Source organism: Myotis brandtii, unplaced genomic scaffold (assembly GCF_000412655.1).
Source record: "Myotis brandtii unplaced genomic scaffold, ASM41265v1 scaffold79, whole genome shotgun sequence".
Lineage (NCBI taxonomy): Eukaryota > Metazoa > Chordata > Mammalia > Chiroptera > Vespertilionidae > Myotis > Myotis brandtii.
In genome coordinates, this window is record NW_005371173.1 from 7,923,065 (window position 1) to 7,942,712 (window position 19,648).

At 47.1% G+C, this 19,648-nt stretch overlaps 1 protein-coding gene across 1 annotated transcript in view; it reads right to left on the bottom strand.

Moving 5' to 3' along the window:
* Positions 1-19,648, bottom strand: part of COL4A4 (collagen, type IV, alpha 4) — a 134,330-nt gene that overhangs the window by 1,325 nt on the left and 113,357 nt on the right. Inside the window, exons 38-47 of the mRNA XM_014531009.1 lie at positions 17,299-17,370; positions 15,820-15,948; positions 15,610-15,723; positions 14,033-14,188; positions 13,151-13,258; positions 11,856-11,864; positions 8,902-9,027; positions 4,402-4,518; positions 1,642-1,830; positions 5-174 (exon numbers count right to left, since the gene is read on the bottom strand). Coding sequence (XP_014386495.1) covers positions 5-174; positions 1,642-1,830; positions 4,402-4,518; positions 8,902-9,027; positions 11,856-11,864; positions 13,151-13,258; positions 14,033-14,188; positions 15,610-15,723; positions 15,820-15,948; positions 17,299-17,370 — 1,190 coding nt within the window. The remainder of the gene's footprint in view (positions 1-4; positions 175-1,641; positions 1,831-4,401; positions 4,519-8,901; positions 9,028-11,855; positions 11,865-13,150; positions 13,259-14,032; positions 14,189-15,609; positions 15,724-15,819; positions 15,949-17,298; positions 17,371-19,648) is intronic.

Here is a 19,648-nt window from a genome sequence, read left to right on the forward strand (position 1 = left end):
CAGCGGCTGAGTAGGGGCGGATGTCCTCCTCGGACAGCGGCGTCATGGGCAGGGGCGCGGCGCTGGCCAGCCAGTAGGACCTGTCGTTTCTCCGGGCGTAGTGGCACACTTGGTGGATGTTGCAGTAGGCAAAGGGCAGTGTGCTAAACACTGGGAGGCAAGACCCCGCCAGACCTTGGGAAAGAGAAGAGACAGCTTGGCATCTGAGCCACCTGTCCCGGCGTGCCCAGCGACCCTCCTGCATGTGCCGTGTATAGACATATGGTCTGGGCACACGGAGGCCCTGGACAGTCTATTTCTGTGCTGGCGAAAGTGGCTATGGGCCTGACCATTTCTGCCACCTCCCTGGTCCCGTGGGCCAGCCCTCATTCCCACAGCCACGCATCACTCCTGAGCCGAGCACGCAGCCAGGTGCGGGAGGAAGAGCCACAAGCACCCCTCTCTTCCCCAGGCTCCTGGCCTGGCCTGGTGGGAGGCTGGAGGAGCACACAGGCCATGAAAATGCAGCGTGACCAGCCCTATGGATGAGAACTGTGGCCAGGACTTAGGGAAGGCTAACCAGATTGAAGCTAGGACCTGAAAGACGAAGGTTAGGAGATGGTGAAGACTATTCAAAGAAGATGCAGAGTAAACAGGGTCAAGATACTGAGGGAGCATGGAGCTCGGGGATCTCAGACGTTCAGGGCGGAGAGGTGGGAGAGGAGGTCTGTGTGTGTGTCTCTCTCAACCAGAGGTCAACCAGACAGCATGTGGGCTGTGTCTGTCTGGTTAAGGGGTTTGGATTTTCTCCCAATAGCTCTGCAGAGCTTTGTGATGTGCGCTCTGGCTCGACCAGGACAGAGAAGTGAGATTGCTGGCGAGGCCAGGCAAGAAAGACTGGCGGCAAAAAGGAGAGAAGAGAAGCAAACACAGTCAGATATGAATGTACTTCCTCTCCCCTGGCCCCTCTGATGGGAAAGGCCATGGCTGAACCCCAGGGAGAGGTGGAGAGGGACATGTCAGTAGCTGCCACCTCCAGGCCTGCACCCTTTGACCATAATAGCCCACTGAGGGGTCAGGCCCAGTGAAAGCAGTGATAAAACTCACCCCACCATCACCCATCCCTGCAGGCATCTCCCTCCTGTACCCCCCACCCCAACCTTCATTATCTGGGAATGACAGTGTTTGCCAGCACCCGGGTGCCTAACTCTTGGCTTGAAGTCAGTCTCACAAATCTGCTATTGAAAACTGACAAGTAGTACCAAGGATGTTTCAAACTCAGTGGGAGTGGGCGGGGAGTTGATGCCGGTGAACACCACACCATGTAAGCATCGGGATGCTGCCAATACACCATTTACATTCAAATAATTTACACTGGGAAGTGAAAAATCCCCTTTTATATCAGAGTTACAACTCACTAAGTATAAGTTTTTAAAAACTAATAACCAGCCAGATAATAATAACGGTAGCTGGAATGATCCCTTTGGCACGTCACAGGATCACAGATTTAATAGCCTTCACTGAGAATTAACATGGTAGTATAAATAGAGAAAAAAATCCCAAAGAAGATGAGTAATCACTTGATGTTTTTGAATTCATAAAATTAACCCAACAGTTTTACTTTTAGGCAATGCACTTGGGCATCCAGTGCTCTGTACGTACCGAGGTCCTGATTGTGTGCTCTCTCCTGTCCTTCCACGTAGAGCAGACTGTAGCCTGTCCAGAGCCTGGGCATGCCCATGGGGCAGGTGGGCTCTCCATCCGTCTGACTGTGGAGAACCAGGAGGAAGCCACTGAGGTATCCAGGGCCGACCCCTTTGGGCCCAGGATCCCCAATGGGCCCAGGAGGGCCTGGAGGAATAAAGGAAAAAAATGAAGGCCATTTAGGGGGGTCAGTTTCACAAACATTTCTGAGCACCTCTGTCTGGTGCATCGCTACGCACTCAGACCAGAGAGAGGAGCACAGCAGGGCCCACTGCAGGAGTGCTCCCTCACACCCCTGCAATCTGTACACACTGCTCACTCAGCCAGCATTTACTCCAAGCAACCTCCAGGCATTGGGCTATGTTAGCATAAAAACAAAACAGACAAAACCCCCTGCCCTCCTAGCGCTTACACTCTACCTGAAGAAATGACAAACAATACACAATATAAAGAGATAAAGTGTGAAATATGTTAGAAAGTGATGGGTGCTGAGAAAGAACTAGAACAGGGTAATGGCACACCTATGTGTGATCTTCCAGCTGTTCCAGCCTGGACCGGGCACCTGCCCGGCCAAAAAGGTAGTTCTCAAAGTTGGTCTCCCTGGCCTGCTCTCACACTCTCTCTCTCTAGAGCAGCGATTCTCAACCTGTGGGTCGCGACCTGTGATCTTCCAGCTGTTCCAGCCTGGACAGGGCACCTGCCCGGCCAAAAAGGTGGTTCTCAAAGTTGGTCTCCCGGGCCTGCTCTTGCGCTCTCTCTAGAGGGGCCTGCACCTTCTCCCTTTCAGCATGTGTGCCTCTTTGCTTTCTCCTAAGCTCCAACAACTTGCTCAGCCGGCTTCTCCCGTGTCACTTCTTTTGCCTCTTTAACTTGTTTCCTGCGCCCATGCAGCCCAGCTGGCTCACTTTCTCACTGCTCACATTCTGTGACTTTCTAAATATACTTTAGCTTATATCTGCACATTCTCCCTTTAGGCATGTGTGTTTCTTTGCTTTCTCCTAAGCTCCAACGGTCCTTCTTTTGCCTCTTTAACTTGTTTCCTGCGCCCATGCAGCCCAGCTGGCTCACTTTCTCACTGCTCACATTCTGTGACTTTCTAAATATACTTTAGCTTATATTTGGGGGCGGGGGGTAGTTGGTCTTTCCCAACTCCCAGAACCTGTCTCGTGGTTCTGGCATAGTGTCAGGCCCATTCTAAGAAGGACAAAGGCTTGGGAGCCACATGTTGGACTTCTGATCTTTTATAAGGGGGGAGGTGGCAGGAAGGCTTAGTTCCAAAATTCTCAGTGGCAGGTGGGAAATAATGAGGCCTGCAGCATGCGAGCAGGACCTGTCCCCTCTGGCATCCCTCAGGGACTGACCGACTGAAGAAGCCTATGGTGATTTCTAATTGCCAAGAGCAAGTCTTTTATAAGGGGGGATGTGGGAGGAAGGCCTAGTTCCAAAATTCTCAGTGGCAGGTGGAAATAATGAGGCCTGCAGCATGCAAGCAGGGCCTGTCCCCTCTGGCATCCCTCAGGGACTGACCAACTGAAGAAGCCTATGGTGATTTCTAATTGCCAAGAGCAAAAGGGGAAGTTTGACTTTACAACCAAAAGGCTTTTGTTTTAACTTGTTTCTGGAAGAACCTCAGTCTCTCCGAGCCATTTGCACTGCACACCAGAGTTTGCAAAGTCGTAGCTGTGGACTGGATCAGGCCTGCTCCCGGGTTTTGTTTGACCCATCAGGGTTTCAAAGGTGAGGTCTTGGGCTTGAAAAGCAGAGTGTAGGGGACAGCGGGCTGCATGTCCACATGGCAACCACAGGCCCAGGCTGAGCTGTGGCTTCAGGCGGAGCTCCTTCTGGTTGCAGAGCCCGCCCAGCCCTCCTCACCCCTGCGATCTTTAGGTCCCTGGAGCCCAACATTTATCCTGGTGCCTATATTTCACATTTCTGTCCAGAAGAGTCTTCTCTCTCCCCTCACACAATACCCACTCCCAAACGTTTTCCTTAGGAAGGAGCCGTGCGTGCTATTATACATTTACCGATGGCTGTACACTCAGATGAAGTGAACTCAGAAAACCAGAGGTCAGGTGAATCGAGGGTGAGAACCCTCCATCATCCCAGGATCCTCAGCACAGCCTCTCAAAGGTGGTCACATGGCAGATGCCTGGTCTTTAGGTCCCTGGAGGCTAACATTTATCCTGGTGCCTTATATTTCACATTTCTGTCCAGAAGAGTCTTTTCTCTCCCCTCACACAATGCCCACTCCCAAACGTTTTCCTTAGGAAGGAGCCGTGCATGCTATTATACATTTACCGATGGCTGTACACTCAGATGAAGTGAACTCAGAAAACCAGAGGTCAGGTGAATCGAGGGTGAGAACCCTCCATCATCCCAGGATCCTCAGCACAGCCTCTCAAAGGTGGTCACATGGCAGATGCCAGGCTTGCCTTGGCACATGGGGCCTCTGAGATGGCTGGGCCTCTTGTGATAAGGTGCAGTGCTTTGGGAAAAGACTGGACTGGAGACAGGGCCTTGACTCCTTTGTAGGGTGGGTGAGAGTCAGAACGTGGGGATACCGCCTGGTTTGTTCTTGCTGTTTCCATCTCCCTGACACCTGGTGAGTTGGTGTCTAAGGCCAATGCTTTTCACAGATCAGCTTGGAAAGCTGGGGATCCCGTACCCAGTTCTCAGATCTGCTTGTCAGAGGAAAGACAAGAAACTGAAACTCTTTACCTGGTGCTCCAGGGCAGCCGGCTTCTCCCGTGTCACCTCTGTGTCCCGGAGGCCCAGGAGGCCCTGGGATGCCATCCTCGCCCCTCCTGCCGTCCAGCCCGGGCTCTCCTTTGCACCCTGCACAAAGGTCACGATGGCAGTGTGAGGCCGTGTGACACCTGCTGGCCGCAGCACTGGCTGTGCGTACACCTGTTCCACCTGAACTGCACAGCTCATTTCACCCTCCAGTGAATACTGTCTCCACTTGGCACTGGGGTGACTGAGGCTCTGAGAGGCCAATCAACTTGCTAGTCAAGGCCAAAGAGCCAATAAGGGGCAGAGGCAGGATCTGAAGCCAGACCAGGGCGTGTTGAGAGGTTTTCACATGTTCTTCATATTCTTATATATCTGACCTTTTATTTTTTTACATTAAACATGTATGGGTTTTCCCATTAAATATTATCCTAATACTGATTTTTTTAAAAGCCAGGATGAAGGAATGAATAAATTTAATAGGATTCAGCTAGAGGTCAAGTTAAATTTGGAGCCAGATAAGAACAGCGATTTTTTTGCATAGGCTTTTTTGAGTGTTTATAAAGTGCTAAGCACCACAACAATCCTGTTAGGTGGATGATCTCATTCAGCCTTGACAGCAGCCATGCGCCCAGGTTCTCTCATGTGCCGGACTACCGGTGGGGAGACTGAGGCTCAGACCTGCTGCAGAGCCGGTCACACGTGGACGGGAAAGGGGCCCAGGTTGGCCGAGTCCAGAGGCTGTGCCTCAGCCACCTGCTTCATGACAAGGCACAGAGCTCAGGTGCACTCCTTGGCGGGTGTGCGCTGGGGGACCAGGCACGGTCACATTGGTACTCGAAGGGTTCTTTCAGTGTTTGCTTACTTTGGGCCAAGACATCAGTTCACTGCCACAATGCCCTTCGCTCAGAGTAGCAGACGTGGTCCCTGCTGTGAAGCAGTGTATTGCCAATAGCCCTAGTTCCCCAATTTACTAGCCGTCTCAAGGCTTCCAGTCTTTAGTTATTATTCTCCCTTCTTCTTTTCCTCTCCCTCTCGTTCTCTCTCAACCTCTCTACCTCCCTACCTTTCTCCCTCTCTTTTCTTCTCTCTCCCTCTCTCCTTCTCTGTCTTCTCTCTCTGCCACAAATCAGCTATCTTCAAAGAACATATCTGTTATTGCAGGGGGGTGGGGGGAACACAGGGCCCTAACCCTAACACTAACCCTATTGAACTCAGAGCATCCTTTCTCTCTCCACCCAACGAGATGACTCCAACAAGTGGCCACTGTGCTCTCTGGAAGGGGCTGCCCATGTGCTGATAAGACAAGCCAGTGACCAGGCTTCTCATGGAAGAGATCAAGGGCGTCCCCCTGAGCTGTCGAGTGGGTGAGATCTCTGTGGATCTGGGAGAAGAGTTCTCTCACCAGACATTATCATGTGGCTTTGCTCCCATTAGGGAGTAATAGTCAGGTGGGTGACATTTCCGAAGACGGGAAGGAAGGCTTTTGCTAGCCCGAGTTGTGTGCCCAGAGCTTCCCACTACCTGGACTTATTCTCTACCTGGAACTTGCTTTAAAAAATAAAATGACATCTGAGAGCCCTCCAGTGTTCAACGGATTACCTCCGCTGAGAGGGTCCCATGTGACTTGAAGAGAAACACACCTCAACAGGATGTGGGCACGTCCATTAGGCAGTAACAGCTCCAACCACAATGGAAACCGCCTGGCATTTGTCACCGGGAGCCTCAGCCTTTGAAGCCACCGGGAAGGAGAAGCTGTAGATCAGAGACGTGTGAAGAGAAAAGCACTAGACTTTCCGTGGTGGAGGCCCCTTAACAGACCTGAGTGATGCTGAGTGTGGCTGTGACCCACGCTCACTGGAGCAGGAAAGAGCAGGCAGGCTTTTTCCTATGTAGATCTCAGCTGCAACACTTGGTTATGTGCCTGGTTTCATCAGCTCAGCAATGAGAAAGATTTTGAAGGGAAAATGGGAGGAAACTAACAATGTCATTTTAAGCAGAGGTGGGACTTCCTAGTGGCAGCTGATCCTTCACAGCCAACCTTGTGTGTGTGTGTGTGTGGGGGGGGGGTGTTTCCAGCCCCTCCCACCTGCAGATGACCCAGTTCAGTCAGGGCTGGGCCACTTCAGACCCTCAGAATAGACTCCTCACTTTTTAGCAACTGGACAGTATGGCCAATGGATCCAGGGTGGTTAGCAGGAAGAAGAGGAAGAGGGGGCCAAGGAAAAGAGGGGTCCTTTATAATAGTGGCCAGGGGCACCCATCAAAGAAGGGGAGCCCAGAAGAAAGCATGGCTTGTAAGTGGGTACACAGGAGGAAGCTGGGCTATGAAGTGGGGCCCTGATTTAACATCATCACATTCTGTGGCACAACTGTGGCCTCGGGGTATTCCCCGGCCAGCAGGCAGGGTCGGTGGCATCAATAAGGGATGCGCACAGGAAGCCAGAGAAGGACCTCTGTGGCCACCTGCAGCTGGATGAGCCCATCCAACCCTATGTCGGGAGGAATTGGAGATGACAGGTGAGCACACCTGGGCCCAGAGGCTGTTGGCCTCTGTCAGAAGCTCACTATGAAGAGAGAATCTTGTATGTGCCCAAGATCGCTACTAAGTTAAAGTGTACAGAATTTGCCCAGATGATTTTTTTTCTTCTCGGTTACTTTCCTTGGTTATTTTCCAAAGCCACCATGAAGCAGTGGGTCTCAACCTTGGCTGCCTGCCACGGCCATCTGGGGAGCTTCCCTTAAAACCCTGACACTTGGGCTCTGCTTCCCTCTGCATTTTATTGGTCTGGGATGAGGCCCAGACATCAGCCTTTTGCAAGCCCCTGTAGGTGACTTTAACCTACAGCTAGGACTGAGCCACAAGGGAAGGTGTTACTCTTAACTGAATTTTAAGGACAGCATTCATATAATATAGTTAGGGTTTCTCAAACTTGAACATACTTGCAATATTTGGAGATCTTGTTAAAATTCAGATTCTACCAGTAATTCAGTAGGTCTGGGGCGTGACCATACTTTGAGTGGAAAGGATGGAGCTGGCTCTTTGTTACCAGGTTATTAGGCCAACCTGCCCCCATCTGTGCTCCTGCGTCTCCCTGTTGGACAATTCTGGTTCCTCTAAGCCCAATCTTTTCTCAAAGGCTCCGCTCAAATGCCACCCCTTGCTGGGGTCTTAGCAGTTCTACAATCTCCACACAGGATTCACCACTCCTGGTATCACTCTCATAATGCCTTTTCCTTGAAACTCCTGTAAAACACAAATTATTATCTCCCATCATTGAGCATGACTTATGCTCTGCTGGCCATGTCTGCCCTGAGGCTGTGAGACCCTGGGGTGGGGGCAGGAAAGAACATCTTACCCACATCTGTACTGCCCACACCTACTACTTTCTGAAGAGTAGAAAGAGTCTGGAAGCATTATGTGAACTGAATTTGTAGAATCACATTATAGGCTATACCTTTTGCTTGGAAGTTATTTTGTAAATTTTGGGGGACAGCTCTCATTTCTGCAAATATATATACAACAAGGTAGCTTGGTTTTAAAAGCAGTTTGAGAGATGAGTTGCCCTGCCTGACTAAGAGCTTTATCCTTGTGCTGAGAGCCAAAGCAAAGAGGGGAAGCGACTGCCAATTCCCAGGGCTTGTGGGCTGTCAGTGAAAGTGGCTCCAGTGGACACCAGTTAACTTGGTGCACAAACACAGATGCAGCACAGCAAGTACAAGTGGGGGAAATGAGATTGTAATAGCCTTGTGTCTCTTAGGATCATTTGCACACAGGTTTCTAGAATCAGGGGCACTGCCGATTGGTCCGAAAAGATCAGTGACCACCAGAGGACCAGCCCAGACTCCCTAACCACTAAGTAAATTGCCCAATGCAGTGGAGATATGAGAAGAGAAAATAAATGATTTGGAGGATACTTTTCAAAGAAATGGTTTAGTTTAAATCCTTAAAGAAGGATCCTGCTACCCTGACAAGGACTGAGCAATGCTCAAATCAATTAAATAAATAATGCAGTCATTGCCATAATTAGAGTGAACCTCCCTCATCTCTCCCTCTTGCTCCTCCAAGGACCCACCTCCTTCTCCCTGCTTGTACACTGTTTCTGCTCCAGGGAGCCCAAATTCAGTTGTTCTTCATTGAAAAATCAAGTCAGCAGCTATTAATGACATTGAACAGAGCATCTACTCTGTTGTGCTAAGAAGTTTCAAAACCTCATGTCCACAAGCTGCCCAAATATAGAAGACTTAAGTAGATTTCAACATAGAAATGGAAGGGGCAAGACGATCCAGTTAGTATATGATTAAGCCTTGGAATAAATGTAGAAAAAAATATACAAGGGGAAGGAAATTTTCATCACTTCATCCTCACTTGTTGTTTAGGCTCAAAAACAAACAAACAAACAAACAAACCCTACATGGCAAAACACTGGGTTTTCATATCAGCAATATGTATATACCAATAATGAACAATCAGTGTCAGGCTCCTACCTGCTCCTGGAGGGCCTCTCCTTCCGGGGGGCCCCATGGCTCCTTCTGGTCCTCTTGGGCCTGGTACCCCAGGAAGCCCCGGGATTCGGGGGCAGGCATCCAAATCTGCAGGTGGCCCCTGTTCGCCTGAAATTGGAATCGCCACGTGTGTGATGAATTCAAATGCTTATGAATAAGCCCCTTCTGCCATCTCAAGTTAGACAGACGGGCTCCTGACACTACACTTATTGAGAACGTTTGACAGCCCTTGTAAGCTCCAGAAAGCATTTTGTCCAATGACTGACTGAATAATTAAGTAAGTGAATGAGATCTCCTAGGAAGCAAAAAAAAGAGTATGAAATAATGAAGGTTGGTTGAGTCAGCAATAATTTGGTGAACTTCACAGGATTTCCAATCTTTAGGCCACTTTTTACTGGAGACCCAGACACAGGTGGTGTTGGGAGAGGTACTGGTGTATTCCTAATGCTCAGCTTAACATCTGTCTAATTCAGCCGTGGGCAAACTACGGCCCGCGGGCCGAATCCGGCCCGTTTGAAATGAATAAAACTAAAAAAAAAAAAAAGACTGTACCCTTTTATGTAATGATGTTTACTTTGAATTTATATTAGTTCACACAAACACTCCATCCATGCTTTTGTTCCGGCCCTCCGGTCCAGTTTAAGAACCCACTGTGGCCCTCGAGTCAAAAAGTTTGCCCACCCCTGGTCTAATTCATCACTCTACATTGCAGCCAGGAGGGGTTCTATCGTGTCTGCTACTCAGAGAGAGAAACCTTCGGGATTAATATAGGTGCTAAAGCTGACTTTTAACCCTGAGTTCACAGTGGAATTATCCAGGGCAGTTATAAAATACTGATGCCTGTATCCCACCCCAGAAATTCTGGTTGAAGTGGTACAGATGTGGCCTGGGCAGTGCCCGCAAGCTGGGTTGTCCGATAAACCCAGCTGGGGAGTTTTTAAAAAGTATTGGTGCCGGGACCCACCTAGAATTATTAAATAGGAATTTCTGGGGGTGGGGCCCAGGCACCAGTAATTTTTCTCCAGATGATTCCAGTGTGGGCCAGGACTGCGAAGCACCAGGGCAAAGCTGCAGTTATGACTTTAGCACATCTGCATCATCTGGCAAGACTGTTAGAATCCAGAGCATTGAGGCAGCAGGGCCGGGCGGGCCCAACCTCAGCACGTCTAACATGTTCCTGTGAGGCCGGTGGTGCCACCTGTGCTCTCATTTTGAGAACCACTGCTCTAAAGGTTTGAGATGTCTTTCTTCTTGGTTACATTCACATCTTTAAGGCATATTTTTTTCTAAAGCTTCATTCAATCTCCCTGCAAACAATCCACAAGGAAGAAGAAAGAATAACCCTAAGCAATAATGGGAATAGCTAACATGCACTGAAGGCCCTGTGCTCAGTGCTGTACAATTGCATGCTCCCGGCCTGTGTACATGTGCTGCTGTTACTAGGGTGTCACCGGAAAGAAAGCTCAGGCTCAACTAAAGGGGTGACGTATCTGAGCTAGCACGTGGCAGGGTCTAGATTAGAATCCAGTATGTTCCGGCTCCAAACCTGTGTTCTTCCCGGCCACACCATATTGCCTTAAGAGCTCTTAACATCTGTATGGTAAATGCCAAGGAATGCAGCATATTTTAAAACCTGTTTACAGGTTTTCTTAAAATTTATACAAATGTGCAAAATAATTTTAAGAACAGCAATGATAACGCAGCAAGAAAACCAAGAAAATGCCACAATCACATCGTTTTAGCCTACACAGTGGTTACTGTGCCTGTGCAGATCGAATTTGAACCCTATAAGGACATTAGAATTTAGCCTCTTTTGTATATTGTATAAAACCACAGGACACAGAGCTGCATGTGTTTTTATTGTTTTTACTGTACGGAGAACTTAACATAAAACTTGTCTCTTCCATTGGGAACTTGAGAGAAATGCAGGTGACTATGTTCCATGTTCTCTGCGTCATCCAGTCGCTCACCAGTGGTGAAGGCATGGAGGAAGCAGGGAAGGGGAGTGGAGTGTGGGGATGCATTTGGCTGGGACTTCAGATTTAGGATTTTGATGTTTCTTCAAATGAGTTGCTACAGACAGTCATAGAGAGACAGTAAAAGGGTTGGAGTAAAAACTCATTAAATATACAACTGTAATTTTTAAACATTTAAAAGAGCAGGACTTTTTAAAATTATGATTTTGCTTTTCTTTATTTTTTAACAAACCACAAGCTGAAAGACAGAGGCCAAGACATCTCTTTTAAGCACCCTAGAGAGAATATAGGGCACCTGTATCCAGGGCAACTTTCATGGGGGTTAATACCAGGTGCCAGGAAGGAAGAAATGCGAGCGTTCACAGCTTTGCTTTCCTTCTTTTGAGAAACTCCATTCTCTTTGAAAATGCCAGACAGAAAATAACATGTTGCTTTTGCATTGTGGGGGGTTAAACGAACACTCAGTTTAAAGGAATAATAGCGTTTTCATTTTAACACACTAAGAAATTTGCTCCTTGAAAATGGCCTTCTGGTGCCCCAGGAAAGGCTTGTCGCAGCCCCTTACTGGGTGTTAAGGACCCGTCTTTTCATGCTGCTGATACCGCTGATTTTAGGGGTGTTCTAGGCATTTCCACTGTGGAGTTTATACAAGAAGCCTCCGTTGGTGGGTACCGTGGCATCCGACAGAGAAAGCCACATACTCTGTGCCTGAATTGAGACTATGGAAGCTGAGTTTGCACAGTCCCTGACAACCTGCAATGAGGCTCAGCAGAGGACAGGCTAATACGGGGTTACTATATCTGAAACGAGCAAGCAAAGGCATTAAAACCTAATATAATTACAGGACCCCGCTTATAAAAATGTAACAAGTTTGACTCCCAAATGCAGTGAAAAATGGAAATATAGAGATGGCTGGAAATAAGATTGAGAGGAAATTATTCATTTTATAGCAACGCTTACCTCTGTTACCTGGAGAGATCCAAAGGCAAAAACCGAGGCCGCACAATGGTTTTCATTGGTAGAAAGAGATTTTAAATCATGAATTAGGACAAACATGAAATAGATTGTTTGAGAACATAAACAATAAGTTGAACACAGCATTGAAGGCAAGCAGCATGACATTCAAAAGTCCATATAGTGTGTCCCGGTCGAGTGGCTCAGTTGGTTGGAGCATCGTCCCATACACCAAAAGGTTGCAGATTCGATTCCCAGTCAGGGCACATACCTAGGTTTCGGGTTCAACCTCTGGTTAGGGCATGTATGGGAGGCAACCAATCGATGTTTCCCTCTCTCCCTCTCCTTTCTTCTCTCTCTAAAATCAATAAACATAAAAAAAATAGCCCATAGTGTTACTGACAAGAACAGCTATGATTTAGTAATGGAGTTTTCATATCTAGAAAAACCTGAAATGAAACTCTTTTGTGCAACATAAAATTTGAGTTCATTTTTTATGGAAAATATGCCCCAATTTAATGTATATAGAAATTCTGCCTATTTTGAAGGCTTCTGAAAATTCCATATTAATTTGCCAAGTTTTATAGGTTATGTAAAGAAAGGAAATATGAGATGAATCAGAGTATAAGCTCCCTGTCATGCTGAACTATGATCCACTATAGAGCAGTGCAGTTTATTTATTCTTTGGACTAGAGTGCTAATTTAGGAGATTGCCAACTATTCTGAACTGACACCACATTACCATAATATTGATTTAAGATCTTGAGAGATATTACTTCTGCCCATCTCAGATGCACACGTCTGTTTGCCCTTTCAACAATCCCTTGGCTTATTTTGACACTGTGATGAAAACGTGTTGTCTATGGAGTTTAAATTAAATAGCCTTTCAACTTCATAGGCATTAATGCACTTTACAGAAAACATTAAATAAAACATCTAGCAAAACCAATGGGAAGTCAGGGATAGGAACTGATTATGCAATCCTCACAGAACAATAACCAACTCAGTCTTTGCCTCTTGGGTGAGGGAACACAGATTGATTTGTGGTTGAGATAGTATGTGTAAAATCCGCCCCTAATGTTCCAACTTACCCGTTTTAATAATAAATATTAGTTTACCAAGCAGGAGACTTTGTAGTGCAGCCTGAAGTAAACGCAAACTTTATTTCAAAAGGACTGAACTCAGAAGAATTTGCTGCCTTCAGAAGAACTGCTTCTGAAAGATGACTGTCAGAGGAAGTGTTCAGGCGAAGCGCCCTGTGTGGGCTGCTGGGTGGAGAGGAGGAGGCATCAGAAGCTCACCTGCAGGCCCACGCGGCCCTTGTCTGCCTGGAGGGCCAGGTACACCCTTCTCTCCAGGTGACCCTGGAAGTCCATGTGGCCCCTGCGGCCCCGGGAACCCCACTGGTCCTAAAAGGAACATATAAAAACAAGGGCAGTGGAACGGAGCAATACCAGGCGATGACAGTTTGATGGACTAAATTCAGAGGCTCACGCCAACAAAATGCTGGGCAAAGTTCGCTCAGGGTGGAGAACAGTCTCTCACTTTCTCCTGTAAAGCTGAGAACTGCCTATGTGTGAGGGAAACCCCAGAACCCATCAAAGGAACTCAGGGAAATGGTCCCACGATCAAGACAAAACTAAATGAGAGCGAGAGGCCCTGCAATCCTGAACTTCCTCTGGAGATAGTCAAAGGACTGCAAGTGAAGGAAAATTAGGGAAGACGCTGCACTACCTGGGGAACAGACTCCCAGACCTGAGTCCCCACCGCTCTCCTTCTCACTCTCAGTTTCCCCACCAGCCATTCGGTGCCGGGCACGTGCTGCCTCAGCTCCTCCTCCCGCCCACGAAGTCCTGCTCATCCTGCACGGTGCAAATCAAGCTCACCTCCTCCTACGTCTTTAATTACATGTAGCCGGCATTATATTTCTGTTGTTCAGTTCTGGTCTAAAAGATTATCAAGTATGCTTTTAGGGGCTAAAGATGAACTTGTATTTCTCATCTTACTTGTCCAACAGTTACCTGAACTTTAGGACTCTTTGGAAAGGAAGGACAATTGGGCAATACAGCCACTGATTCAACAGCAAGTAAGAATTAGGTCATGGTGGTCCAGTGCTCCAGAACCTCAATGGCAAGATAGCAGAAGCCTTCACGAACTACTTAAGGAACAACTCGCGTTCATACCTTTCTGGCCATCGTTTCCATCACATCCTGGGAGGCCTTTGGGTCCCGGAGGGCCTGGCGGGCCCCGGGGACCTGGAGGCCCCGGCAAACCACAGTCTCCTGGATCCCCTTGCGGAAGGTCAATGCTCCCAGGGGGCCCTGGAGGCCCGGGGGGTCCTGGCCACAGGGAGGAGGCAAAAGATTCTTTCAGTCAAAGATAAGCCTGTGTGCTGGCTGCCTGAGAGCTTCCGAAGGGAAGTAATTTAATGGTTTGCAAGCAAGGGATGGAAGGAATTAGAAAAATAAGAAAATCAATAGCGTCAGAAGTGAAACAGAGAGTAGGTCTCGTGGAGCCTGAGAAATGGTGTAAGTAGTCTGTTAGTGGCTGGTGGACAAAATGAACCCAAGCAAAGCCTTCCTTTCCTTCAGAGCCATTCCTTTTGTTTGCATTGCTATCCCATTGCTTTAATATGGTAGAGAATAGGTGGGTGGGTGGGTGAGTAGATAGATAGATAGATAGATAGATAGATAGATAGATAGATAGATGTAGATGATAGGTAGGTGGGTGGGCAGGTATGTGGGTAAGTATGTAGATTACATAGAGAGATGGATGGACGGATGGATGGATAGATAGATAGATAGATAGATAGATAGATGTAGATGATAGGTAGGTGGGTGGGCAGGTAGGTGGGTAAGTATGTAGATTACATAGAGAGTTGGATGGACGGACGGATGGATAGATAGATAGATAGATACATAGATAGATACATAGATAGATACATAGATGAATAGATGATATACTTATGAGAAAAAATTTGGCTGATGTGAAAGAAATGTTCACTCAGTTATAATCATATTTGAAAACAAGTGTCTACACATAAGAATTGAGCCCAAATTTTATTCTACTAAAACTATGCTGTTTTAAGCAGTTTTATTTTGTAGTAAAATAGAATTATATAATACTGTAACCCCCACCTTTACTAAAATGTTTAGCACTTAAAGATGGTGGTTTGTGTCTCTCTTTGATTAGGAGGAATGTGATGATCTGCATTTAGCAAAACAGTGCACTGAGTCACACTTTTCCCCCATTCCCTGCCCAGCTCTGGCCACCCATTGGTTAAATATTGCCTTGCTGGAGTTTGTCCCTGGGAAGTGATGAGAGGAGCGAAATGGACTGTGGGCAGCACAGGGAGAGCTCTGTCTCTGTGTGTACGCCAGGCCTGGGCCCTGTCACTCTGGGCCAGTGGCAGAGGTTTAGGGGGCAGGTGCAGACACCCACAGGCAGGATGAGATCCCTGCCCCTTCTACAGCCTTGCACACAACGTCGGGCTGGTGATGGGAAGGGCTTGCTCTGACTCAGAGTTTGTACTCACAGAGAGGTGGTCTGATGGGGTGTCATAGAACAGTGAGGGGCCTGGGCTCTCCTGGGTATGGTCCTGCCAGCCCACCGCTGCCCACACCTCCCCACCTTTCCATCTGCCCAAATAATGGGGCTGCTAAGGGGCTTCTCCTCTGCCATTCTCTGGTCCTCCCTCCCTACAGAGCTGGCAGCATCTCAGGAAAGGGCATCACCAACCTTTGCCAGGATTTTCCCGTACCTCTTGGACCATCGGGGCCAGGAGGTCCTTGATCTCCAGGCGGACCAGGGTCAGGAAAATCACACTTAGGAGGTCCTCCTGTGGCACCTGCAGGACCAGGAGGTCCAGGTCTCCCTGAGGATGGACATGTCCAGATGTGAGCCTAATCACATTTGGAGATTTTGATTTCAGTATGGAGGGGGGCGGGGTTCAAAGCATTCTGCTTCTTACCTGGAGGGCCTGGCGGACCTTTTTCTCCAAAAAGGCCTGGAGGAGAAATTCCTGGGTTCCCGGGGTCACCTGTCTCCCCTTTCAGCCCAGGCATTCCCATTGGGCCGGGTGGGCCCATTTCATTCAAACCTTAATGTAGAAGACAGCATTAGCACTGTGTCTTTTCCCTGTTTGTCCCAGTGGTTGGGGTGTGACCTGGAAGCAGCTGGTTCTGCTGAGACCAACATCAGCTTCAATGGTGACCCAAATGGCTGCATACATTTCCAGGTGACCATTTACTCTCTTAAAGCCCATCACACTGGTCAACCATAGGCTTGATCTACTTTTAATTATTTTCCATATTTAAAAAAACAACCCAGTGACAATACCAATTGTCTAACCTCTACAATGGAAAGAGTGAAAACAGAGGAGATCCAACAATGAGCAATTATGAATAAACTGGTTTGAAATGGAAGGTGGAAACTGACATGTAAATAGAATTATTGTAAACTTTCACATTGAAAAGACGGAGCATCATTGGTTGTTTGGAGGGGACACATATTTTATCAGACTATTTAGAACAGCCACTAAATGAATCCTACATGGCCCAAATTGTACTTCTTGGCCTTCTAAACTGTATAAAGATTCAACCGCCTCAAATCTAGCAGCACAGCAATTCAACCCTTTTTCCACAGTCCCTCAAATCTGTGTGTCTGACTCCAGCTACCTTGTCTGATGGTGAGCTATTTTTTCTGACAAAGTCATGCAACAAATGTGCATTATATTAAAATACCGTCACTAAATGAATCCAACATGGCCCAACAATTTTACTTCTTGGCCTTCTAAACTGTATAAAGATTCAACAGACTCAAATCTAGCAGCATAGCAATTCAACCCTTTTCCCACAGTCCCTCAAATCTGTGTGTCTGACTCCGGCTACCTTGTCTGATGGTGAGCTATTTTTCTGAGAAAGTCATGCAACAAATGTGCATTATATTAAAATACCGGAACAAACTAAAATGCAGTTGTCGATAATTATTTATTTGCTATGTCAAAAGTAACAGTAATTTGTGCAGGTAATTTGTTTCAACAGCAGGCTGTTTGAGAGATGCTAAAAGTGCTAATTAGACCCACATGGTTGTACTTGGCAATACTACACCTAAAACAAAATAAGACAAAAAGAAATCTGGACTATTTATTTGTTCTTCATAACATTGTGAAATCTTGCCCCACCTAAGCAATTACCCAGTGTATTTTAGTAGAGAGATCATCCTAAGCAACATCAACAAAAGGCACTGTTACCAACCATCCCCTCTTACTTTGGGTTTTCTCAAGTGTCCTTTTTATATAAGTCATCTTCAGCACTAAAAGGAGTCCCATATTGTGTCTGTGTGCTAAGCCAGTTTCCTTGTGTCACAACCCACATTGTGAGAAGTGAGGAAATACCTACCAGAGGTCCACTGATTGCAGGTAAGTCTCTCACGGAGGGTTTCCTCTTACCTGAAGCTCCTTTGGTTCCTTTCTGACCCTTTAAACCATGCAAGCCATTCAGGCCGGGTAACCCGGGGGGACCTGCAACACATCACAGGCCTGTGACCCCCGGGAGGAGACCAGCCCTTGAACTTCACTGGCCATGGTTCCCAGGCACCTCTCAGAGGGGCGCCTGCTGATGGAGATGGACAGATTCTCTAGGTGGGAACCACGAGATCTCACAGTCTACACACCATTATCAGGGATGAATCCATGCCAGTAGTTATTATTTAACATTCATTTGATGAACATTTTCTGCCAAGACTGCTTAACACACCCATTTCTTTGGTTTTAAAGTACTGCTGTGTGAGTTGACCATTTCAGGACCATCTTCCTCTCTGACCAAAAACAGTCTACAATTACTAGATCGTGGTGTAGGCAGTGACCTTCAATTTTATGACAATAAAATCATCCTAGATGACGAAAGAGATCGGATGGGAGCAAACCTAGCCATCCCTCCTCCCAGGATCATTCCACTCCACCAGACTTTTAAAAAAATATTTTTATTGATTTCAGAGAGGAAGGGAGAGGGAGAGAGAGCTAGAAACATCAATGATGAGAGAGAATCATTGATCAGTTGCCTTCTGCACTGGGAATCGAACCCGCAACCCAGGCATGCGCCCTTAACCAGAATGGAACTTGGGACCCTTCAGCCTGCAAGCCAATGCTCTGTCCACTGAGCCAAATCAGCTAGGTCAGCCAGGGTCTTTAAATTCTAGTTTCGCAGGATCTAGTTAGGTAGATATAGTAAGACAATAAGGACAGGTGGGGCCTGGGGCATACTGGGGAGTATATGCCCTCTATAATTTTTTTAAATAACTGTGCTGCTCAGAAAGATCAGGCCTGAAGGTCAAGTTCGCTGCAGCTCTTTCTTTGCAACCACTTGTTTCAAAGAGAATCATTCTAATGCCTCTTTTCAGAAACAAAATGTATTTCATGATTACCACTGAAACTTCATTCTCTGCATTTAGATGGGATCTCATTCACACCTTCATCTTCTTTCTGAATCTTCTATTGGACATCTATTCTCTAAGGAGACATTTGCTGACCTGGTTTTACTTAAGTTGTCACTATATATTTATCAATATATAGAGATATAAACTACATATTTAAAATATGTTTAATATGTTTATATTATACTAGAGGCCCAGTGCACGAATTCGTGCACCAGTGGGGTCCCTCGGCCTGGCCTGCGGGATCGGGCTGAAACTGGCTCTCCGACATCCCCCAAGGGGTCCTGGATTGCGAGAGGGTGCAGGTTAGGCTGAGGGACCCCACTGGTGCATGATCGGGGCCGGGGCAGGACTTGGGAGGTTGGCCAGCCAAGGAGGGACAGTAGGAGGGCTCCAGGGTGTGTCTGGCCCATGTCGCTCGGTCCCTATCAGCCAGACACCAGCAGCAAACTAACCTACCAGTTGGAGTGTCTGCCCCTGGTGGTCAGTGAACATCACAGCGACTGGGCAAACGTCTGCCCCCTGGTTGTCAGTGGATGGCATAGCAAGGGGTTGAGCAGCCTTAGCATATCATTATCATATTACGCTTTGATTGGTTGAATGGACGACTGGATAACTGGACACTTAGCATATTAGGCTTTTATTATATAGGATAGTATATTATATTACAGTATGCAAATATATAGATTTATAGAAAGTCAGTAGAGGGAAGAAAAGGAGGGAGAGAAGAAGGAAAGAAGGTAACCAATATGTACAGAACATTCCAGGTACTGAGCCCTCTGCCATGTGCTTCACACACATCTTGCTCCACTGATTAATTTGGGGAAAGAATCTTCTCCTCAGCCCCTGGCCATGCCTGGTAACCTTTCTCTTTCATTAATGGATCTTCCAGCCAGTAGCTGCTCATTCTCATCCAAGGCTGTAAGCCCCTCAGTGCACAGCCAGCCATTCACTCAGCTTATGGTCACATCCCTTGGATTTGTGATACTGACAGCCTCAGCTTATAGGACTAACACACAGAAAGTGCCCGTCCCTATGCCATGACACCCACAGAGAACCCCACGATGCCCCATGGTAGGCTCACGCTGTACAACAATCATGTCTGGATAACTGGTTTATTTGGTGTAAATTAATTGAATGTAAGATCAGATCTTATTAATATTTCTATGTACATACTTGGCATATCTCCTGACACACAGTAAATATTCAATGAATGTTCATTGAATGAGTGAGTAAACCAATGAGTGAGTGAGAAAAGGTGGAACGCGGAGGGGGAAGGATTGAACAGGTGGAAAAAAAGCTTTAAAAAGAAGTGGACTACCATTTCTATTTCATGCCTCATCTTTCTGTGATAGATTTGTATAAGA